Here is a 25179-nt window from a genome sequence, read left to right on the forward strand (position 1 = left end):
TACTTTTTTATCCTTTCTCCATTCAATTGTCCTGATCCCCTTCTTGAAACTCAGTTGATCATAAATTTGAGTGTTTATTTCTGGTCTCTCAGTCCTACCATTGATCTGTATGACTGTCATTATGCCAGTACCTTATTATTATTTCTATTGTCGAAAATAAGACAGAATTGTTACAACCTAAAGCAAAACTATCAGACATAATCTGCCTCAGCTCTTTATATTTTTTATCAGCATACATAATTCACACTAGTTTCATTCCTTAAATTATATAATTACTATGGTAACTTCTAGAAATATTTATAAACTTTAAAGAAAAATGAACCTAGGGAAAAAAAAGTACATTTTAACAGAAAATTAAACCAGCAATCCTTTGTAGTCCTATGGTTGACTCATAAGCATCCCAGACAGACTGACAAATACTGGAGCTATCTGAGCAGGAATTTATTCACGTTTATTTTACTTCATAGTTTGCTTGGAATGCAGCATTGGCATTTGCTATTATAATACTGGATACATGATAGGGGACTTCAGTTACCAGTACATTTGTTGTGTTCTGTTGGGTGTTGTTGCCTGCTCAGATACAGGGTACTTTTTTTCTTCAGTGATATATTAGTGATGTTCCTGTTATCTGTTGCTAGGTAACAAACTGCCCCCAACCTTTGTCTTTAAACAACGGTAGTCATTTATTTTGCTCCGGAACCTGCAATTTTCTCAGGGCTTGGCAGCGAAGATTTGCTGCTACTCTGCTGTCTGGGGCCTCAGCTGGGGTGCCTCAAATTGCTGAGGGATGGAACAGCTGGGGGCTAGTGGGACATCTTCCTATCCTAGTGTAGTCCCAGGCCTCTCCAACTGTGTGCTTTTTCTGTAGTCTGCATCACGGCAGCCTCAGGAGAGTCAGATTTCTTTCCTAGCGACCCAGGGCTCCTAGAGCAAGTGGCGAGAGATGGAGGTGGAAGCTGCCAGGCTCTTTCTATCTTGCCTTGAAAGTCATGCAGCAGCTGCGCTGCATTCTGCTGGTCACACTGGAGTCTTAGGGCAGGAACAACCCAAGGTCTGCAAACAAGAGCCGTGGTTTGCTGGGATGTCGTCTCTGGAAACTACTAAAGTATGTAGCTAGAATGTATGTTTCACTGGGGAGTTCCCGTATGTAGTCATAACATGAAGAATGTCTTCCCCAAAAAACTACCTTAAAATGACTTTGAGTTTATGATGCCAAATGCTTCATTCCCCCCAAGTATTTCTTTAGTAAAACTAGAGTGTTTCCTATGGTAGAAAATAGAGTCATCAGGTTCAAATTCATTGAACACAGAAAGTTACATTTGTATCAGTTAAGGGTCCTGTCTTAGTAAAGTTATAGCTGTCATGAAATTATATACCAAATAGCACCAATTCAAGGAAAGAGGCAAAAAGTGCTGGAAGGACAAGCAGAAATGGGAAAAAAAATCTGTTAGGTTTAGGAAACTTTAATATATCTCTTTTGATCCTCCTCAGCTCAGATAAACAAAAATAAATAGGAATGTCCAGGATCTGATTTCATAAAGTTGTTCTGGTAGCATAGATGAAATTTTATATTCTGCCATTAGGTTACCGTTAATCAAAGCAGAACAAATCAGTGATAAAATTAATCTTCCATTCTCGATAGTTATTAGCAAACTAAAAATAGAAGAACACTTCCTTAAACTTGTAGAGGATCTCTGCTGGAGAGTCACTTAACTGTGAATTACTGGAAGCATTTCCACTGAAGTCAGGAGAACGAGGGTGCTGCTGCCCTTCTTGTCTCCACCCTGGCCGGCTCATTTGGGTTAGAAATTTTAGTCACTTTGAATCATGCTTTATTGTTAGACCTAGCTAAAGAAAAATCTTACCGACACATACATAAATATTCTGGATCACTGACGTGTCCTCACGGGTATTTGGGAATGTGATGGAGCCAGTGTTATCTGCAGCGGTGTCCGTGGGAGTCCGTGTAGTGACTTGGTCTGGTCCCCGTGCTGGTTCTGTGGGGCCTCAAGCATGAAGAAATGTGATACTTGCTGACCCACAGCAGGATGTACAATTTAGAAAAATTTCTTTTTGGAATCAGTTTTTGTATTCTCTCTTGACCTCATGATCTCAGTTTGGTATTCTGGTTTAGAGTCATTAGGATTTCACTCCCAGGGTTGAAAGTGGATTTTAGTGTCCTTGGTCCCAGATAGATAATCAGCCCCTACCTTCTGTTTGGACCCTGACAGCCCATAGCTGTTTAATCCAGTATTCTGGAGCCTGGTGTCCACTTGCTGTGCTGTGCTCAGGCTGCAGACATATTTAGACCCAGTGCTCTGTTCCACTACTGAGGCATTTGCTAATCACAGCGGACGTCACTCACCGTTTTAGTAACGGCTGTGGTTGTCAGTTACCCTGTCTGGGCTGTTAGCTCTGTGGATAACCATTCTGTGTGTTCATTAAGTCTGCTAGGAGAAGGACAGCAACACATCCTCTATCTTGGACAGACTTTTGATGCTTTGTTTCATCTTTATGTTGCAGATGTAGCTGCCGTAGCAAGTGGTCGTGAATTCCTGGTTAACTCAAGTCGGGTGCTCTTGGACACCATACTGCAGCTTCTGGGAGACTTGAAGCCGGGACAGTGCACCAAACTCAAAGTGTACGGTGGATGATATTTAAAAGTTCATGTTTATTTACATAGTAGTTAGCATTTGCTGATTGGGCCCCTTTTTCAAGCAAATGCACTTAATTTGACTATAGTTCTAAAAAATAGAAGAAACAAATTTCCCGGAGAATTAAGGGATACACTCTCTATTCAATACTATTTTAGGAAAATAATATAAACAAAAGGAATGTTCCCACCTTAGGGCAATCACTGAGTCCCAGATGCTATCATGGGTGAACTTCAGGGTGAACTTAGAATAGGTGATGGTTTTGACAGCACCCCACTTCCAGGAGCCAGAATCCGGACTTATTTTCCACTGGTGCTTAACAAATTACCACAAACTTATTGGCTGAAACAACACCTACTTCAAGGTCTGTAGGTCAGAGGTCTGAGTGGGCTGGGTTGGGCTACCTACAGGGTCTCAAGTGGCCCAAATCAAGGGTTGTCCAGGCAAGGCTCCTTTCCAGAGGCTCTGCACAAGAATCTCTTCCACGTACATCCAGGTTGCTGGAAGAATCCAGTTCCCTGCGTTGATAGGACTCTGGTCCCTGTTTCCTTGCTGGCTGTCAGGCGGGGCCACGTTTAGCTCCCAGGGCTGACTGAATCCCTTATCACGTAACCTCACCCCATCTTCAGGTCACAACAGCTTGCCGAACCTTTCTTAGACTTCAGAACCTCTTGGATTTCCTCCTCTTTTGCCCGCCAGAGAAAACTCACTGTTTTTTTTTTGTTTTTTTTTTTGCGGTACACGGGCCTCTCACTGCCGTGTCCTCTCCCGTTGCGGAGCGCAGGCTCCGGGCGCGCAGGCTCAGTGGCCATGGCTCACCGGCCCAGCCGCTCCGCGGCACGTGGGATCTTCCCGGACCGGGGCACGAACCCGTGTCCCCTGCATCGGCAGGCGGACTCTCAACCACTGCGCCACCAGGGAAGCCCAGCTCAGTTTTTGATGGGGTCACGGGTTTATATTTGGCATAACTGGATAAACTCCCTTTTGATTAACTCAGAGTCAGCTGATTAGTAACCTTAATTGTATCTGCAGAGTCTCCTGCCTTGACCAGGCAACTTAATGTGACCAGGGTGTTATACATCGGTCTCGGGGATTAGGGCAGGAAACGTTGACCCGTTTTAGGATTCTGCTACCACACCATTTATTTCAAGTGTTTGCTCTTAGTTCTTGAGCACTTCATTAAGTAGCTTCGCTAAGTCTTTGTAAGATACTTCTCACATCTGTGTCATCTTGGCCTTGGAATCTCTTGGTTGTCTTGTCCCACGTGAGTTGGGATTTTTCCTGTTTCTTTGTAGGCTGAGTAATTTTTGGGTTGTACTGTGGACATTTGAATATTATGTTTTGAGACCGTGGGTCTTGCTTAAATCTTATGGGAGGTGTTGATGTTTTGTTTCAGCAGCGGTCAGCCTGGTTGGGTTCAGGTCACAAGTTCTGACCAGCCTTCTCTGTTTGTGGCTTCCATGTCAGTTCCATTTTTTTTTTTTTTTTTTGGCCATGTTGCACAGCTTTTGGGATCTCAGTTCCCTGACCGGGGATTGAACCCCGGCCACAGCAGTGAACGTGCTGAATCCTAACCACTAGGCCATCAGGGAACTCCTTTCAGTTCCATTTTTAAGAAGCTTTTGCAGTGCTGTTGCTGTGAGGCTGATCCCTCACCATCATCTCCTGATGCTCTGCCCCTCATGTATGTCCCTGTTTGGGACCTGGATGATAGTTGATATTTTAGTTTTCAGAGTCTTAGATATGCTGTTTATGATCAGATCCACACATGCATAGCTTGGGGTGAGGCCAGGAGTCTGTAGACGACCTTGTGGGGTCACATTCCTGAGACTTTTTTTTTTTTTTTGCGGTACGCGGGCCTCTCACTGTTGTGGCCTCTCCCGTTGCGAGCACAGGCTCCAGACGCGCAGACTCAGCGGCCATGGCTCACGGGCCCAGCCGCTCCGCGGCATGTGGGATCTTCCTGGACCAGGGCACGAACCCATGTCCCCCGCATCAGCAGGCGGACTCTCAACCACTGCGCCACCAGGGAAGCCCAATGCTGAGGTTTTATATGCCCTGAGGTCACATGTTTCTGCAGCTAGGCCCAGTCCAGGGCAAGAAGCAGGAGTTCAGAGGATCACATTTCCTTTCCACAGAGTTTGAGTTACCCGAGGACTCCCATTGCCAGCACGGTCACTGCTGCGAGATCCCGCTGCTACTCCTCGAGCCTGAGCAGAGGGCTTCTCCTGGTGCTCTCTCTGTGTGGTTCGTGCCACCCTGGGTTTGGGGGCTGAGTGGTAAACTCTTGGTTTGGTGGTTCTTAAAATTCTGGTCTTCCTCCCAATCCACCTGCAGAGACGTTTACTTGCTTACTTGACAGTCTTCCATCTGACCCCCAAGCACAGCCGTGTGCAGGCTGTCAGCCTCAGACCCGTCTTGGGATCCCTGTGCAAAGCGGCCTGAGGCAGGTCTTGCCGCTCCGTTCTCTGTGGCCGCCTTCTGATACGCACACTGTATACCCACTTTCTCCATCGCTGCTAGCGTCCAGCCTGAGTCCTCCAGAGCTAGGACCCTTCCTGTACTGCAAGCAACCCTCCTGTTCCGTTTGGCCTCTCCACACCTTGACTGTAGTTTGCCTTTTTCTTGGGGGTTTGGCTTTCCTCGCCACCGTCATGGTCAAAGGCTGCCCATTTTCAGCAGCTTGGGTGCCTCAGACCCAGAGATGGGGGTTTTTACAAATAATTATTTAGAGCAGTTGTAGCTTCACAACAAAACTGAGAGGAAGATGCAAAGATTTCCCATATACCCCTGTCCCCCCCCCGCCCCCCATGCGTAGCCTTCCCTGTTATCACCGTCACTCACCAGAATGGGACATTTTCTACCGAGGGTGAACCTACTTTGGCACGTCAGTCGCCCAAAGACCATAGTTTGCCTAAGAGTTTACTCCGGGTGTTGTCCGTTCAGTGGATTTGGACAGAAACATTATGACACACATTCATTAATTACAACAGCATACAGAGGGCCCTGGGTTTATCATCACGTGGGTTTCCAGCCTCTGAGGTGGAGAGCCCGTCGCGGTCCTTAGACACATGCTCTCTTGCTCAGCTCCCTCCTCCCATCCCTCCCCGAACCTCGCTGAGACTCCTGCTGCTTACTGCTTCTCTTTCCTCCATGGCCTCCCCTCCGTCCAGCTAACCTGGACCCTCACCACCATCTCCTGATGCTCTGACCTTGGACCGGCCATCCACCTTCTCCCTTCCTAGCTGTGGTGATGCTTGAGGAGAAGGTTTCAGATGCACAGAGTCATGCCGTTTCACCCTCACCTGGTCCTCAGTCCCCCTGGAACCCTCCTCTGCATCCTTATCGGTGCCACTTTCATCTCCACCGTGGCCGGGTCAGACTCAGACTCTCTCTGTGACTCCGGCCCCTGCGCTGCTCTTCAGCCCTCTGTGGGGCAGGGGCACTTATCCCAGCAGGTGGCTCTCCTTCCTGCTCCCCAGGGAGAGCCGAGGCCTGTGGGCCTGAGCTTTCTCGTCTCTCTGCCTCACTTGTGTATACCCTCTCACCCTCACTTTCTTCTCTCATGTGGCCTTTTGGGGTTTCCACCTCTGGCTTTGATTAGCTGTGCTTTTGATTAGTTGCCCTCTGGGATTTTGCTCAATTAGCTGTCATCTCTTGCTTAGGCATTTCCAAGTTCTCCCTTCCACTGGCTCCTTTTCAGCCGACTTTCTCCCAGCTGTGCTGTGATCACCTTCAGCGGCGCCCTAGGGTCCATATCAGAGCATTTCCAGCTCTGCTAGGATTTGGGTGGCTTTGGATTTTCCACGACATGACACATTTTCCCAGAATGAAGGGCTGGCTTATGTTGCCCTGTTCCTTTTGCTTCCCTTGAAGTCCCCATGGGCCCTTGGGGTTAGTGGCCCTTTATAACAGACTTGATTCTACCGAGGGGCCCCAGGGCCACCTCTTTGGTGACAAGTGGGGCATTGTTGTAACTTGGCCTCTGTGAGTTCTTTCAGGGTTATGTCTTCTCAGCCATTTAATTTCTCGATAGCTCCAGTTTATCTGCCTTTTTTTTGGAAGACCCTTTTTAAACTCTCCAAATCTAGACACTTCCAATATCTGGCCCTGAGGGCCTCTCAAGGTGCTTTCTGCTGCCAGCAGGAGGGCTGGGGTGCTGCTTGCTGTGGTGGTGTATCTTTTAAGCCTTGGCTTCCATATCTTCAAGGGGATGACCTTCTTGCTACACCAACCAGGTCTGTGTTCTCTGTTGATAATTTTTAACATTCACATCAGCCTCTCAGGTGTCTGCTCCATATGGCCACTTGATAGGACTGTGGGCAACCGCAGGCCGGCCCTAGACCAGGCTCCGTCTGCCAAGGCTAGGGAAGTCAGTGCTGCCTGGCAGGGGCTCTTGTCCACCTCTTCTCTGTGCATTTCTTCTTACTTAGCCAGCACTCGGGGTGTGAAGTGTCCGGAGATTCCCCATCCTCACCAGCATCGGTCCTTTTCCTTCCACCTCCAACCACGGGGCATCAGCCTGGCGCACAGAGCGTCTGGTACAGGCAGTTTCTGTGCGTGTCTGGGGTTGTACCCTGATCTTGGGATTCTGAGGGCCACCAGGTGTCGTGCTGGCCTTGAGCCTGGTATGATGGACCCTCAGAAACTCCTGGTTGTGGCTTGTTTCCCCACTGCTGTCGTGTGACACTGGTGTTGCCGTTCTCCTTGACGCTCAGTAAGAGCTGGACAAACACAATTTTTGTTTCTCATCGGAGATCTGGATTTCAGGAGTTAGGATTACTTCCAGCCTTTTAAGTTCTCCCTGGTTTCTTTTGCACTTAACTTTCTCATTAACTTTGTCTCATTGCCCATCCTTCATTAGGATTTTACCAGTCCTATTGACACAGGCCTGGGACAGGTAACCCACTTCTGCATACTTACTCCAGGGAAAGTTCTACCCATAAACCCCAGGACACGTGTGCAGAAATGTCATAGCAGCTGTGTTTGTTACAGCACGCACTAGGAACTGACCTAAACCTCTGTCAGCTGGAGAATAGAGAAATAAATTGTGATCAGTATGTTGGGACGCATCAGTGAAAATACATTTGAGCTATGCAGATCAACACGGACAGACCTCTCGCGGTGGTGGGGAAGATTACTGCGGTATGCGCTGCTGATACAAGTGTGGAGGACAGGACCGTCAGGCTCTGCATATTTGCTGTAAAGGTACATGGAGATGCACACCTCTCTCCCGTAGCAGATGAGATAGTGGTTCCCACCTGCCTGAAGTCCGAGTTCAGACGGAGTTCATGAAGGGGATTTGACTATGGTGAGGAGGTTTCTTTCTTCACCAGGGAGGTGGGTGTCGTGTTGTCTTTTTGTGTGTCTTCTCTGTTAAGTAGTAGATAAAAATTAATCTAAGGTACTTGGTTAGGGTTGCGTATGGTACATACAGACCACAGATTTTTAAGCTCTGACTTGACTGGGGAGGGGGCCCGAGTCTAAAACAAGCATGTTCACTGTCAGTTACTATATCCTCTTTAAAAATTGGTGGGGGGCTTCCCTGGTGGTGCAGTGGTTGAGAGTCCGCCTGCCGATGCAGGGGACACGGGTTCATGCCCCGGTCCGGGAAGATCCCACATGCCGCGGAGCGGCTGGGCCCGTGAGCCATGGCCGCTGAGCCTGCGCGTCCGGAGCCTGTGCTCCACGATGGGAGAGGCCACAGCGGTGAGAGGCCCGCGTACTGCAAAAAAAAAAAAATTGGTGGGCCTCTAACTGCGAGTTTCCGTCCGTCATTTGGTCTGAAGTGTCTGACTGTATTGCTCTGCCAATTGCTTCTTTCTCATGTAACATGTGCAGTCTTCTCTAAGAATTGTGTTACTCTTTGTTCCTTAAAATTACTTGATGGTGCTAATTTGGCTAATTTAGATTTTAGTCAGTTTTGGATGACTGATTTGTGGGTTTTGTTTCAGGTCAGTAGACATCACAAGTCATGCCTTTTGGTTTATTTTTATGGTTGGCTTGTTTTGAAGTACTGGGTGTGTTTATTCTTTGTTGCTTCTAGGTTACTAGTTATAATTTCTTTTACAAGGAAGAACAAGGTAGCTCACTCGCATCACCTTTACTTTGAGCACCTCAGCCTTGGACGTCAGACTGTCTGGGGGGTGGCTTTCTGACGTCTCACCAGGAGAGCCCGCTCAGCCTCCAGGCACAGGCCTCATGTATCTAGGTGGAGAGAGGGCCTCGTCATTCAAGGAGAGTTACTTGCGTAGCATTTTAAGTTTACTACTACCTTTATTTTAGCATTGCTTTCAGTCCTTCTATTATCAATGTCAGATGCCTCTCAAATTCTCAAGACTGCAGAGATGGGGAGATTGCTCTTTTGCAGCCCATGAATCCATTTATAATGTATCTTCTGCTTAGGTTCATGGTGGGAAGCAGAATTTACCTACTTTTTTGTCATTGGAAGAAACAAATGACTCCTAGTACTACAGTAGTTTGGGAAATGACATTTCCTTTTAATACTGAAGTAGCAGAATAGTGAATTGAATGGGCAGTCTCTTTTGACCTGACAGTTGGAACTTTGATACATTATTTACAGAGTGCTTTTTTTTTTTTAAAGGGCATATGTTGAACTCATACTTTTTTTTTTTTAATTAATTAATTAATTAATTTATGGCTGTGTTGGGTCTTCATTTCTGTGCGAGGGCTTTCTCCAGTTGTGGCGAGCGGGGGCCACTCTTCATCACGGTGCGCGGGCCTCTCACTATCACGGCCTCTCCTGTTGCGGAGCACAGGCTCTAGATTCGCAGGCTCAGTAGTTGTGGCTCACGGGCCTAGTTGCTCTGCAGCACGTGGGATCTTCCCGGACCAGGGCACGAACCCGTGTCCCCTGCATCGGCAGGCAGCTTCTCAACCACTGCGCCACCAGGGAAGCGCTACAGAGTGCTTTTGGTTGGAGTAGAAATGTTGGAATAGGAAGTATTTGCGTAAGAAACAGGAAGTGGTTCAGGGTTTGTTGTTTGCTAAGTCGTGGTGTGACCTTGGAGGATTCTCTGGTCTTCAGAAAGATGTAGCCTGGCAGTAACACGAGGTCAGGTGGCACCATGGCCGTGCCAATTAGTTTTGTTCCATTTTAGCTTCTTTTTTTTTTTTTGAATATTTATTTATTTATTTATTTAGGCTGCGCCGGGTTTTAGTTGTGGCCCACGGAATCTTAGTTGCAGCATGTAGGATCTAGTTTCCCGACCACGGATCAAACCCGGGCCCCCTGCACTGGACCACCAGGGAAGTCCCTCATTTTAGCTTTTTAATGTTGGCTGACTGTGACCAAATATGAAATTTTAGAGACATTTGTCAATCTGTGTTTTTGCCACCTCAAAGTTAAACAGCAGTCAATGAAGAATTTCAACCAGACATATTACCTGGAGTTTGCCCCATATTTCAGTCATCACCCAGATATTAACTTTGCCTCTTAAGATCTAGAGAAGATTGGCTTATTTTCTTTTCATTATCTAAAGCAGGGGTTGGCAGGCTTTCCTCTAAAGGGCCACATAGAATATTTTAGGCTCTGTGGACCATGCGATCTCTGTTGCAGTGACTCACTCCTGCTGTTGTAGCCTGAAAGCAGCATAGGAAATACATTGAATTTTGAGGAATTCCAACTATCTGTGTTGGTGATCTGAACTTTTCTCTTCTTGAGATCTTGGATTAGAGATCTCAGAAAATTCTAGTTAATGTGTTGAATTTTCCTCATGAATATGACATTTGAACATCCCTTAATAACTCATTAAATGGTTACTAGTGCATAGATTTTGGATATCTGTAAGAATTGTCAGGAAAACTTGAAAGCATTTGTAATTTTGGCTCATTTTGTGGCCTGTGGCGAGGTTGAAAATCGTAATTGGAGACCTGGGCATTACTGTTCTCAAGGGCGCTAGTCTGGTGTTCTCTTCTTGGACGGCAGCATTGCCTTGACTTTGAAAATGCCCATGGAAATAGGAGGAGAGACAGACCGTCTCCACACGCTGCGCTGCTGAGGCTCTCAATCGCTGGGAGCTGGTTCACTTTCCATGTTGAACCCGAGCGCTTACCATGTCCCGGGTACTGTACCAGCCTATGTGTCTGTGAAGACACATCAGCCGTGGAGCTTGCTTTTGACAAACAAAGCTTAGTGGGGAAACCAGCTATTTTAACAGAAAACTGTAATAAACATTTTCCATGGCATGCATGTATGTGTGTACCATAATTTAATCGATCCCTTATTAATGGACTAAATCGCTATTATTGATTTTCCTTTTGCCTCAGGCTCTAATATGTCTTGGTATAGTACTATTACTGATTCCATCTTGATTTTAAATTTTAATATATTGCTTATTATGGAATTGTTGCAGTAGTTCTGATTTTTAAAAGTTGCTTTACAATATATTTTAAAAACCTTGGTTACTAAGCTTTGTTGGCACCCCTTAAATTTGCAACCAAAGCAAGTGCCTTGCTCTCCTCACCCTCGCCGGTCCTGCTGGTTAAATGTTCAGTTGTGCACACACAGGACACTGCAGGAGATGGGCTGTGGGCTCTGGGCTCTGGTACCTTTTCCTGAAGAGAACTGGTGTTTGTCCTGACAGGCAGTTAGCTCTTCCTGACTCCTAAACCCTGGCCCCCCCGAGGTGGTCAGTGCCAAATCTGTGCCTCGTTCCGTGGTTTCCTCTCACTCTCCACTGGGCTCGGTAGTGTCTGCCTCGTCCAGTGGCCGGGTCAGAGCCGGCCACAGCCTGGGCAGATTCTGCATGCTCGCTAGTGCTCCCCTTGTCTGGTAGCTGCCTTTCTGGGCTTCCTCCTCCCTAGCTTTGCTCCATTTCCTGCAATTTCTTTAGCTCTCTTTTTAAAAAGTTTATTTAATTTATTCTTTTTTGGCTGCGTTGGGTCTTCGTTGCTGTGCACGGGCTTTCTCTAGTTGCGGCGAGCAGGGGCTACTCTTCGTTGTGGTGCGTGGGCTTCTCATTGCGGCGGCTTCTCTTGTTGGAGAGCATGGGCTGTAGGCACCTGGGCTTCAGGAGTTGTGGCTTGTGGGCTTAGGAGTTGTGGCTCGCGGGCTCTAGAGTTCAGGCTCAGTAGTTGTGGCACACAGGCTTAGTTGCTCTGCAGCATGTGAGATCTTCCCGGACCAGGGCTCGAACCCATGTCCCCTGCATTGGCAGGCGATTCTTAACCACTGTGCCACCAGGGAAGCCCTTCTTTAGCTCTCTTTTCTGTTTAGTATTTCTCCTTTCCCAGGTGTCAATTACCCTTGAGTTTTACAGTTTGATTATTAAAGTTTTCATTCTTGTAAGTTCTACTGGGTTCTTTTTTGAACTGCCTGGTTATTTATAATACTCAGTAGCTCCTTGATGATGTTTTAAATTTCTTTTTTGAATTATTTATACCTTTTAAACATAGCTGTTTTCTATTTGGTAATTGATAATTGCAGTATCTGATAATTTTTTTTATGCTGACTCTGTCATTGGTTCTTTGTGCTGTTACTTTAAGGTCTTATTTTTCATGTGTTTTGTGATTTTTATTATGAACTTAAAATTGTTAGCACTGTATTTGTGAGAATTCTTTGAGGACCCAGTTGAGGGTCCTTTCCTCTAAGAGAATGTTTCCTGTGGCCGGGTGGCGGGAGCAGCTCCCATCCCAGGTCTACTTTCTTATTAAAATTATTGGCTTGTGGATTTTCAGGCAATACAGAAAGTATGCAATCATGCCAAGCTTGACAGTTCACTCTTTCCTGGCTTTCTGAAGGGGTCCGTGCTCTGAAGTCCTGTCTTGTGTTGGTCTGAGGCTTTTCTTTCTGTCCCTCTGCACAAAGGCACTAACACTGACATTCTGTGTCTCTGGAATCTGTCATCTTTAGGGCTCACCTTTCTGAATTTGAGCTCTCACTAAGTTCCCGATTAGAGATGTTTTCCCTTCATTTCTTACAAGGTCATTCATTTTTTTCAAGACTTTGCAAAATATTTGTGTAGCCTTTTCTATTACTGTACAGTATGAAGTTTTGGGGGTCTCTGTATTCAGCAGTATTATCAGAAACCAGTCCTATAGTTTTCCAGTTTTTAATAATATTCGACTCTGTATTACTAGTTGTGGTCAGTTCCCAAGACCACTTGTAAGACCCTATTTAACTCCAGGTCAGTAGGATCGTTGGTTGTTAGGGGTGGTTGGATTGTGCTGCTCTCCATCCCTTTGCCGTGGATTAAACAGGATGGTACGGCCTGACCTGGCCACCCAGGCATCATGGGTAACATTCACTGAATGAAAGGTAGGATTAAATTTTAAACAGTGAACTGAACTTTTAGAGTACAGTACACTTATGAATGGAGGGTTATCTGTCTATAAATGCAGGATTGGTACCAAAAGGGATTACTCAATGAATATGGTTTTGAGGTTCCCTGTGCCCACTTTGCATATGTCTCTTGATTATGTGAGCTTATAAGAGGTGGTGTTACGTGGCAGTATTGCTGAAGTGTCCCGTTTTCAGGTAGCCTCACAGAGACAAATATTTTACATACTTCTGCTTACTGTACCTGTCATCCAGACTGTGTCAGAGTTGGACATCTGAAGTGTAAGGGCATGAGGGCACCCTAAATACGTTAAGGTCCTGTGAACCAGGAGATGTTTTTAGGGTGACGCAGTATGGAGGGGCAGCGTGTCAACCCATTTTCTTTTACATTTCAGATTAATGCTGATGTCCCTGTACAACGTGAGCATCAATTTGAAAGGCTTGAAGTACATTAGTGAGAGTCCAGGATTCATCCCTTTGTTGTGGTGGCTTCTGAGCGGTAAGGATGGGCTTTACCTGTGCGTCTCCTTATACACCTGTTCCCCTGTGGCAGGAGGAGGTCGTAAAGTATTAGAGATGAGGGTTGTTCATCCCAAGGTGTTCTCATGCCTTCCTAAAAAAAGATTTCAAATTATAGAAAACTCACTGGTATGCTGTTATTTCTAGTTCTGTTTCTGAAGTATCGCTTTCAATTTAGTTATGATTCTGTGACACAAAGAAAAATTATGTAATAAAACAGCTAATAAGTGGCTTTAACCTGTCCCTTTCACTGTGAACGATACAGCACTATGTATGCTGTCTGTGGCTCTGAACATCAGGTGTAGGGAAATCCCGTCGTTAAGCAACGTGGGGAAAAAAGAAATCTGAGAGATTGCAGCTCTGAAGTTCCATCTGTCTATCTATCTATCCATCTGATGTGTTTTTTTGTTTTCTTTGGAATAAAAAGCTGTCTTTACTGTTTCTCCGGCTTTTCTCCCTAACCACCAATTTAACCTAAAATTTTGTCCCAATCTGTTCATCATACTTTTTTTTATATAAATTTATTTGTTTATTTTTGGATGCGTTGGGTCTTCATTGCTGCATGTAGGCTTTCTCTAGTTGTGGCGAGCAGGGGCTACTCTTTATTGCGATGCACGGACTTCTCATTGTGGTGGCTTCTCTTGTTGCAGAGCACGGGCTCTAGGTGCGCGGGCTCAGTAGTTGTGGCACGCAGGCTCAGTAGTTGTGGCTCACGGGTTCTAGAGCGTAGGCTCAGTAGTTGTGGCTCATGGGCTTAGTTGCTCTGCGACATGTGGGATCTTCCTGGACCAGGGATCGAACCCGTGTGTCCTGCATTGGCAGGCGGATTCTTAACCACTGTGCCATCAGGGAAATCCTGTTTATCATACTTTTTAATAGCATGTCTTCAGTAGGAACATATTTCATTCAAGTGTGCAAAAAAATTACCTTTCCTTATTTTTTTGTAATTCAGATCAATCTCTGTTTTTGAGCTTCAGTCCCATTTGGTGGTAAATGCTTATTTTTTGTAACAGGTTTTTTGAGGTATAATTGACATGCAATAAACTGTACACATTTAAGGCAAACAACTGGTAAGTTTTGACGTAAGTTATACACCCGTAGAATCATCATCACAGTCAAGATAATGAGCACACCTGTCACTCTCGAGAGGTGCCTTGTGCTTCTTGGATCCCTCCTTCCCGTCCCTCTGTTCCCCTCTTCCCAGAAAATCGCTTGCCTCCTTTCTGTATTACAGGTTAGTTTTCATTTTCTACAGGTTTATATAAATGGAACCATGCACTGTGTATTCTTTTTTGCCTCTCTTCTTTCACTCGGCATAATTATTTCGAGATCTCTCCATCCTGTGTGTATTAATAGTTGATTCCTTTTTATTACTCCGTAGTATTCTGTTATGTGGAGAGACTGCAGTTGCTTTATGTATTCGGCTGTTGATGGACATTTGGGCTGTCTTCAGGTTTTGGCTCTTGTAAATAAAGCTGCTGTGAACATTCCTGTATGTTGTTGCCTGGACACCGGCTTTCATTTCTCTTGGGTCAGCGCCTGGGAGTGGACTGTCTAGCTCACGTAGTAGGTATTTTTGTGGCACTGCCAAGCTGTGCTGCAAAGTGTCGGCACTGCTTTGCACCCCCCAGCCCCCGCCCCAGCAGAGAGTTACCACCTCTGTTGTGCATATCCTCGTCAGTGTTTGGCATAGTCCTTCTTCTTTATTTTAGATATTCTGGGAGTGGTGTGATATACCTCACTCACTTTGGTCTTAATTTGCATTTATGTTATGACTAATGATGTTGAGCATTTTTTCCTGTATTTATTTGCCCATCCATATATCTTCTATGATTAAATGTGTGTTCACACCTTTTTGCCCATTAAAAAAAATTGGGTTATTACTCAACCATAAAAAGGAACAAAATTGGGTCATTTGTAGAGATGTGGATGAATCTAGAGACTGTCATACAGAGTGGAGTAAGTCAGAAGGAGAAAAACAAATATCGAATATTAACGCATATATGTAGAACTAGAAAAATGGTACAGATGAACCGGTTTGCAGGGCAGAAATAGAGACACAGATGTAGAGAACAAACGTATGGACACCAAGGGGGGAAAGCGACGGGGGGCGGTGGTGGTGGTGGGATGAATTGGGCGATCGGGATTGACATGTATACACTGATGTGTATAAAATGGATGACTAATAAGAACCTGCTGTATAAAAAAAAAATTGGGTTGTTTCAATTGAGTATTGAGGTTCTTTGTATATTCTGCATACAAATCTTTTGTCAGATATGTAGTTTGCAAATAATTGCTCTCAGTTTGTTGCTTGTCTTTTCATTCTCTTAAGAGCATCTTTAAAGAACAGAAGTTCTTAATTTTTTTGGTGAGGTTTAATTTATTGTTCTTTTTCTTCTACAAATCATGCTTTTGGTATAGAAATTTTTGCCACACGGATTTTTAAAATGTGTTTTCTTCTATTAGTTTTATAGTTTTGCATTTTACATTTAGGTCTGTGATCCATTTTGAGTTAATATTTATATATGGTGAGTGGTATGACTCAAAGTTGGTTTTTTTTGTTTTTGTTTTTTTGCATAAAGCCACCTAGTTGATCTAACACCATTTGTTTGGAAGACTCTCCTTTCTCCACAGAATTGCCCTTGGACCTTTGTTGAAAATCAAATGACATTATATGAGAGGGTGTAGTTTTTGGACTCTATTCGTTTGTTCTGTGGATCCATTTTTGTAGCGTTATGCCAATACCATACTTTATAATAAATATTAAAGTCAGGTAGTGTAAATCCTCCAACTTTGTTCTTATTTTTCAAAGTTGTTTTGACTCTTTCTAAGTCCTTTGCATTTCCATACGAATTTGAGGATCAGCTTGTCACTTTCTAACAACAACAGAAAATCCTGTTGGGATTTTTATTAGGATTGTGTTGAATCAACAGTTCATCTTGGGGAGAATTGACATTTTAGCAATACCGAGTCTTCCAGCCAATGAAATAGTATATGCTTGTCTGTTTATTTAGATATTGTTGGGAGAGCAGAGGAACGGACCTCCTCTGTTTCTGGCTGTCTTTTCAAGGCTGCTTCTGTAGTAAACCCCCATGAAGGCAGAGATACTGTCTCTGTCCAGAACAGAGGGTGGGTTTGTTTACACTCATGCAATAGGGATAATGCTTCCCTCTGGGGAAAAGGTCTGGCAGGATTACTCCCATTATGAACCATTTGGGTTCCCTGAGTTTGGGTTTTCTCTTCTGTAATGCAGCCCATGGCATATGCCTGGCGCTGTGGAATTGGGTCTCACTGAACTGTGCTGACCCTCTGGATATGGCCGTTGCCGTGGAGGAATACCGTTCTTTGCCTTGGACACAAGGGTGTTGTGTCTCCTGCCAGCGTCCGTGAGACTCTCACATGCTGGCTTATTAACTTGCAAGTAGGGTAAAACCCCAGATCTTCCAAAGCTGTAAGGAGGCGGCCGAGAGGGCTGTGTTTGTATTTTAGGAGGCCTCCTGCCCACGAGGGCTGGGTATTTGACCAGACAGCTTTCTTCTCTTGAGAACGTGAGCCAAGGAACCCATGGAATCAGAGGTGGGTCTTGGGCTAGAGGTGGGCAGCTATCCCGGCTGGCCGCTGTGGGCCACGTGCCAGCAGGTGGTGTCAGTCGGCAGGGGCGGGGGTGGGGAGAGGGCGAGGATAATTAAATAAAGGTCCCTAGCACTCCTGGAGTGCCAGGCAATGTGTATTTATAGATTTACTTCTCTAAATACCCTTATAAGGCAAATATTACAATTTATGTTTTATATATGAGGAAACTGGAGCACGCAGGGGTGAAGTGACTTCCTCGAGGTCATACAGCTTCTGGGTGGAAGTCCGGGCAGTTGGGTTCTAGGTCCCTTCTCCCAGCCACCCTGTGGACCTCCACTCCGCAGGAAGTGCCTCTGAGGTGGATGCTTAGTTCCCGGTGACCTCTCTCCCTTCCTTGTCTCCTGGCGTGGCGTGGCTCAGCCTTAGAGAGGGATGTCCTGAAACCTTGCGCCCCTCTCTGCTAGCTTGCAGAGTGATCCTCCAGCGCCTTTTGCCAGTTGTGTACTTTCGCATAAAAAGAGGGCCTTAGGCTGAGCGTTCTCTAGGGCCTTTTCTAGCTCTGGTGCTCCAGAAACCTCCAGGGCCGAGTGACAGTCCTTACAGTTTCATTTTAATTTAGGCAGCTCTCTAGGTTGCCGCAACCCAAGAGTGTCGGTTCCTGACCCTCACCAGAGGTGGCGCGCTTTGACCAGGGTGGATTGTTCTTGCTTGAACTTCGGGTCCCATACAGTGGGGGCTGGGGTGAAGTTGCCTTAATGCCACTTTTGCCCCGGGGCCATCAGGCTTTCTTGCTCATGAAGACAGTTACTGGCTCTTTTGACAGTGTGCACAGCCCAAAGATCTAGGAAAAAAGATTCCATTACTTCTTTCAATAATTGGTTCCTACATTTGTCAGTTTTCATGTTAGGAAATTTGATATGTTTTAAAGAACATGGACTTTGGATTCATTAGACCCAGATTGAAGTTACAGCTTGTCTACTTGGGAACTTACCTTTTAGGATCCCTCTTTTCTGCTCTGCAAAATGGGGATTTCTACCTCAAGGGTCTTCGTGTATATTAAAATGCAGTAGTGCCTGGGCCAATACCTAACATAGTAGGTGTTAAAGAGGTGTTAGTTTCGCTTTTTATTTATAATCTAAATCTTTTATGCCACAATGGAAGCTCATTTCCTTTTAATTCCTTTGACCTAAAGGTGGCAAGTTGCTTTCAAGCATCCGGACTTCTTTGATCCAGGGTACAGGACCAGTTGCTGTTAATCATCCCTGACTAAATAATCTCATTTCCTTTAACCTTTGCTGGGTTTCATTTTCCTTCCCTTTATTCAACTGTGTTGCTGGCTTTTTCCCAGGCTTTCTCCAAATTCTTCACATTCCTCTTAAGCCGAAGAACTGGCACGGAACTCTAGCAAATAGCTGATGAGGACAGAGTGTTTTTGGGAGGGACGGCCATTAACGGTTATGTAACCGTTAATGCAAACTGGCGTTCAGATCACACCTGTCACTTTTTAGTGCTGCATTTCCTACTCACATTTACAATGTTGAACAGCCACATAGGCATTTGCTTCCCATCTTACATTTATTTGGTTTATCTAGTAATATGAAACATTGATCGTTCTACCCAATTTGTGTTAATGTCTTTAGCCCAGACCTCTCTCCTGGGCCCCAGACCCATATATCCGACTATCTACTTGACATCTCCACATGGACAGCTAGCAGACATTCAGACTCAGTGTGTTCAGACTAAATTCCCAATCTTCCTCCATTTAGCTCTACCCACGGCCTTCCCAGTCTCAGTTGATGGCAGCTCTATTTTTCCAGTTTCTCAGGCCTGTAAAGACCTTGGAGTGATTCTTGTCTCCTTCTTCTCTGATACCCACGTGCAGTCTGTAAGGAAATTCTGATGGCCCTGCTTTCAGAATACATCCACAATCTGACCACAGTCTGCCACTACCACCAGCTTTTGAGCCTCCCTCATCTTCTGTTTAAAAACTTCAGGTCACCTCCTGCAGATCTCCCATCAGCCCATCCCTGTAGACCATGAATTGGGAGGCAGGGGTATAATGGCCTAGATCTTGGACAAGTCTCCATACTGAAAACAGTCAAAATGTCTGGTGAGATATAAAAAACACTTTAAAAGCCCTCCTTTGAGCTAGAAAAATAGTAATTACACCCAGAGCACAAAAGCCAAGTGAAAGTGAGATGCCAGAGAGGTTAACAGAGACCTGAGCTAACTCCTGTTCTGAAGGCATTTGTCAAGATGACCTTTAGTTTCCGTGTCCTAACAGGGTGTGGGGACAGGAAACAAAGCTCAGTTACCACCCTAAATGAGTAGCCGGGTAGGGGACTCCCAAAGGTACTTACCAGCATTGTCAGGGTAGACTGAAGGTACTCTTCCTGCCCTTGGAGACTACAGGAAGGTGGCCTGTTTGACCTTAGGGACTGAACACAGTGGGGGAAAATCTCTTCTGAGAATAACCATAGGCTGTAGTGGAGGAAAAATGTCCTCTGAGAATTAATCACTGTAGACTGGTTTTCATGCAGCTTCGAAGCCTGAATTCAAACCACCCAGGCAGTCCTCGTTTAGAGAACAATGCACATCCTTTCTGGAGGATTCTTTGACTTCAACCGGTTCATACAGATAAGGTTCCAAGAGTCAGAGCTCACATATTAAAAATTACAAAAGCATGGGGGGAAGTATCATTAGTGAGATAACATGACATAGACCCTAAAGAAGGTTTCAGGTCTAAGAGTTATCAAATCAATATAAAATAAGTGTGTTTACTGTGCTTAAAGAAAAAAAGAAGGGATTAACATATGAGTAAAGAGTGAGAGATTGTGAAAGTGACTGGGCAGATCTGAAAAAGGGTCAAATAATATTTCTGGAAGTGAACAATATAATGATTGCAATTATAAATTTAACAGACAGCTTTAACAGCAGATTAGACATAGTTGAAGGGATAATTAGATTGATGCAGACAGTTCTGAAGAAATTATCCGGAATGAAGCACAGAGAGACAGAGATGGAAAATCGGAGCAGGCAAGAGACAGAGGAGAGACTGGGCACTGGACGGTCAGCGCTCTGGGCAGGGAGGGGAGGGTGAGTGGGACAGAAGCAGCGTTTGGAGGGACGATGACAGAACTATCAGCGTTCTGGGCAGGGAGGGGAGAGCGAGTGAGGCAGAAGCAGCGTTACAGGGATAATGCCAGAGAAGCTCCCCACCCTTGTTTGCACTGAATTCGAGAAGTGCACCTGATTGTAAGCAGGATGAAGGACAAGGAATCTGCACTAAGACACATTGTGATGAAAACCAGAACATTAGAGAGAGGAGGTCTTAAAAGCAGGCAGACAGAAAAGATGCATACCTTCAAAGGATTGACACTTTGACTGACAGTTGACCCCTTCACAGCAATAGTGCAGTATCTTAGCACGGAGAGAAAATAACTGTGAACACGAATTTGTATGCTTCTCTCCCCCCGCCAACAAATAGCTTTCAGAGCAAGGGTGAAATAAAGACATTTCAGACAAACAAGAACTGAGAGAGTCTGTCACCAGTAGACCTTCCCAGTAGGAGCTTCTAAAGGGTGTCTATATATATATACACTTCAGGAGGAGCGTGATCTCGGATGGAAAGTGTGAGATGCGAGTGAGAGCAATGATCAGAGGCGGTAGCACATGTATCAGTAAGTCAAAATAAACACCGACGAACAGAAAAGCCAAACAGTAGAATACCAAGAGCAGAGTGATAGCATGTGCACTGGGAGGAGGATAGGCAGAGCGGCAGCGTTGTGAGGTCCAGCCCTGTTCAAAACCGAGAGCCGAAACAGTGGCTAATTTCAGACCTTGATAGTTGGCAGGTGAAAATTTCTAGGATCACGTGGAGATAATAGAAATAGACTCTATGCCTATAACGTTAATACAGGATAAAATGTGATGTGAAAAATAATTCAAAAGGTGGCAAGAAAGAGAAAAAATGAAAAAATAAGATGGAAGCAATAAATCCAAAAATATGTACAGTTACAACTATAAATGGACCAAATGACCCAGTTAAGAGAGAGTCATGTCAGACTGGATTTAAAATAATCATCCAGTTATATGTTGTTTATAAGAGATTCATTTAAAACGTAAGAATACATAACGGTTGAGAATAAAAGGAAAACATACTAGGCAGATTCTCATCACCAGATTCTGTATCACCAGGATATAACATTTTGAACTTATATAAACACATCCTAATATAGTCTCAAAAATGAAACAACTGAAAACAGCATAAGAAGGAATTCATAAATCCCCCATGATCAGGGACATTTTAACCCACTTCACTCAATACTTGATAACGAAAAAAGAACAAACATTCAATAAGGATAAGAATGGTTTGAAAAACACAACCAGTCTGCCCCACTGGATGCATAGAAGACTCCAACTGTATACTTGTTTCAGTTACACATGGAAAATTTATGAAAGTGATCATTTTCTGGGGTTTGAAACAAGTCTCACATTTCAGATGATAAGAATCGTATGGGATATCTTCTTTGACCACGAAACAGTGAAGGTGGAAATTAATAACAAAAAGAGAATTAGTAAAATCCTGCGTGTAGAAATTAAGTAACCCATGAGTAAAAGAAGAACTCATAATAGAAATCAGATGTTTTGAACTGCATAATGAAAATATTACATATCAAAAATGATGAAATGCATTTAAATCAGTATTTAGTAGAAAGTTTATCAATTTAAAGAAGAAAGCGGAAAATGAATGAGCTGAACATCTACGTAAGAGCTTAAGAAATGGGAACAACCCTGGGCAGCTCAGCAGCAGATTTAAGCTGGTAGGAAGAATCAGCAGACTTAACGCTAGGTAGAGGTTATCTGGTCTGAACAACAGAAACAGAAAAGGATGACGGAGAATGAGCAAAGCTCAGAGACCTCCAGGACGTCGTCAAGCATATACCAGCATAAGCACAGTATGAGTCCCTGAAGGAAATGCTCGAGAGAAGAAAGGGGCAGAAAAGATATTCGAGAAGAGAACATCTGAAAACATCCTAACTTAGGACCAAGAGAACATTTCGGAATCAGTGAAACACGTACCAGGACACCACAGATTGACAGCTCGCTGCTCGTCAGAAACAGTGGCCCTAAAGCGGAGGGATGATGTGTCCAAAGTTCTGAAAGAAAAGACCTTCTACCAAGAACTCTGTGTCCAGCTAAACTAGTCTTCAAAATGAAGGCAAAATACATTCCTGGATACGCAAAGACTGAGAGATTTTATTGCTAGCAGACCTTCTTTACAAGAAAGGAAGTTCTTAAAGCTGGGAGAAAATGACCCCAATGCATAACTCCAATCCAGAGATATTGGTGGAGGCCACCTTGCCATGGGCTCAGTGTGATTCATGGGTAAGGCTGGTGTTTCAGAGGCGCTCTCTGTTGAAACTGTTTGTTTTTTTTTTTTTTTTGCGGTACGCGGGCCTCTCACTGTTGTGGCCTTTCCCGTTGCGGAGCACAGGCTCCGGACGCGCAGGCTCAGCGGCCATGGCTCACTGGCCCAGCCACTCCGCGGCATGTGGGATCCTCCCGGACCGGGGCACGAACCCGTGTCCCCTGCATCGGCAGGCGGACTCTCAACCACTGCGCCACCAGAGAAGCCCCGTGGGTTTTTTTTTAAAGACAAATACCACACCTGTTGCACTGACAATCTGAACACTGGGCTAATGCAAAGTATTAGGAGAAATATTTAACCAACATAATAAAACAGCTATATTGAAAATCTTTGTAAATAACCATCTTAAATGTTTTGCTTTTTGATCACATGGTTATCATCATTGTTCACATAATAAAGATGTAGCTTACTAGAATCATAACCCTTGCAAGGCCACCTATTTGGCTAATAGGAATGCTGAAGATACGTAACTAAACTTTCATCAGCATGCAAACCTCTCAGCCTTTCTCTGTGCATATGATCCAAATATATATAACCAAATGCCAGATATTCTCTGTGATATAACCAAAGTCCAAATAAGAGCGTTGCATCTCTGTGTGAGATGATGGACAGCTGCACGCAAACTGAAGTGTTTCATTCATTCATTGGAGCACCTCCTACATGTTACAGGCGCTTGGGATCATCTGTGAGCCAAACGAGATCCCTGCCCTCTTGGAGCTTTCATTCCCGTGTGGAAGAGAGACAGTAAACAACAAGCAGACCAACCAGGGGAATTACACAGTATGTCAAAAGGTGACTGGTGCCACGGGAAAAGAGACTGTGACACCACAGTGGGGTAGGGAGGTGTGAGTTAGAGGACGGAGGTACACTGGCCTCACTGAAAGGAAAATGATGCTTAAACTAACTTTAGAAAAACGAGAGGAGCTATTCACAGAAGATGCTGGAGTAACTCAAAATTTGAGAAAAATCTAAGCAGCCAAGCTTTGGGAAGGGCAGGGTGAAGCCAGCTGCAAGCTGGAGGATCCCTCTTTGCATCCTTGTGTCAGCACTCTGACCCGGCTTCAGCGACCGACAGCACAGATGAACTTCCCCCAAGTGGCCAGCCACATAGCCACAGGCAGCTCTGCATCACACCTCATAGTTCTATGGCCCAGACTGGGAAAAATACTCCTCTTCAGCAGCTCCAGCCAGAACACACCTGCAGGACGACTCTGGTCTGGCTCAGGCCACGCGCCCTTCGCTGAGATCGTCACCATGGCACCGCCAGGCCCCACGCTGACCAGTGAGGAGGGTAGAAGGCAGGCGCATGCCAAGCAGACCTAAGAACAGCCCCACGGAAACCGAGTCCAGGCTAACGTTCCTAGCCCAGGGTCCAATCACGCCACCAACAGTGAACTTGGGGACCCCACCTCTGCCTAGGCAGGTGAACAACCTGAGGAGTGTACAGAACAGGAGGTGCGTCCAGGCAATGTTGGGCCAGAGGTGGCCACTAACTTCTTGCAGGTCGTGGCAAAAAGACCCAGGCGCTTGGGCAAAGTGGTGGGGATTCAGAAGACCCTCAGAGACCCAGTCAGGGCCCAGTTCAGTGAAGAATTGGAAAGCAAATCCAGAACAGAGGCCGGAGGCCACGGGGAAAGCTAGAGAAGGCATCAATGGCCTGAGGGAGACCGGACAGCGGCTCCTAACAGACGCGGAGCAGCAGAGGGCGGCTCCTGCAGCGCGTGGAATGGAGACCACGGCCAAGGGCAGGGCAGAGGCAGGCTTTCGACAACAGGAATTGTGTGGAGATCTAAGATCTGGTTCCAACCAAAAGGAAATGTACGGTCTAGGTGGATATGACCGATATTTATGAAACAAGATACCAAGAAATTGTTAAATCAATATGTCTCTAAGTAAAATGGGAAACCAAAGGCGGCAGGACTTGGCGTGGGCTAGAGCGCAGCAGAAAGCTCCTAAGAGGCGTGGCCTGAGCTGAGCCTGCAGAGAGCAGGACAGCGAGGGCGGCCCAGTGAGGCGGTGCTCAGAGCCGCTGGGTCTGATGGCTCTGCGTGCCTCGCAGACGGGGGATGGTGCAGCGTTTGTCCTTCTGTGACTGGCTTGTTTCACTCAGCTACCTCCATGTCCTCGAGGTTCAACCACGTTGTGGCAGGCTGAAAAATACTCCACTGTACGTATAGACCACAGTTTCTCTATCCATCTGTCGATGGACATTTAGGTTGCTTCCTTATCTTGGCTATTGTGAATAATGCTGCAGTAAACATGGCTAACAAATATCTCTTCAAGATCCTTTTTTCAATTCTTTTTGGATATGTACCCAGGGATGGGATAAAATCTTTCACTCTTACTAGAAGCCTTTCTAGTAAAAAAAAAAAAAAAACCATGGAAAACTCTCAAATATTATTGACTTGACACTTGGCCTTCAGGTCCAATAGGACAAAGAAGTCAGCCTCCCCACCGGATATCGCGGGGCCTGTTCTCTTTGATTAATCAAACCTTATGTAACAATTTTAACCAGAAACACAGTCTAAGTGTTTGATTTTTAGCTGTTGATAGAATTGAGCGGTCAAATGACTGCTTCATATCTTGAAGGATGTCAGAAAACATTTGGCTTACGTATGTCAAATCCAACAAGCTGAGAACAATCGAAAATTTACTCTAGTCTGATAGAGGTATAATTAATTCATGGTCACAATTTTGAAAGG

At 45.2% G+C, this 25179-nt stretch overlaps 1 protein-coding gene across 4 annotated transcripts in view; it reads left to right on the top strand.

Moving 5' to 3' along the window:
* HSF2BP (heat shock transcription factor 2 binding protein) overlaps window positions 1-25179 on the top strand; it is an 82561-nt gene that overhangs the window by 33165 nt on the left and 24217 nt on the right. For 3 of the 4 annotated variants that reach the window (XM_060297719.1, XM_060297720.1, XM_060297723.2), the window contains 2 exons: window positions 2524-2641; window positions 13350-13453. In XM_060297719.1, the coding sequence (XP_060153702.1) occupies window positions 2524-2641; window positions 13350-13453 (222 nt within the window). The remainder of the gene's footprint in view (window positions 1-2523; window positions 2642-13349; window positions 13454-25179) is intronic. The other variant, XM_060297722.1, reaches the window with a different exon arrangement.

Source organism: Globicephala melas, chromosome 4, assembly GCF_963455315.2.
Source record: "Globicephala melas chromosome 4, mGloMel1.2, whole genome shotgun sequence".
NCBI lineage: Eukaryota > Metazoa > Chordata > Mammalia > Artiodactyla > Delphinidae > Globicephala > Globicephala melas.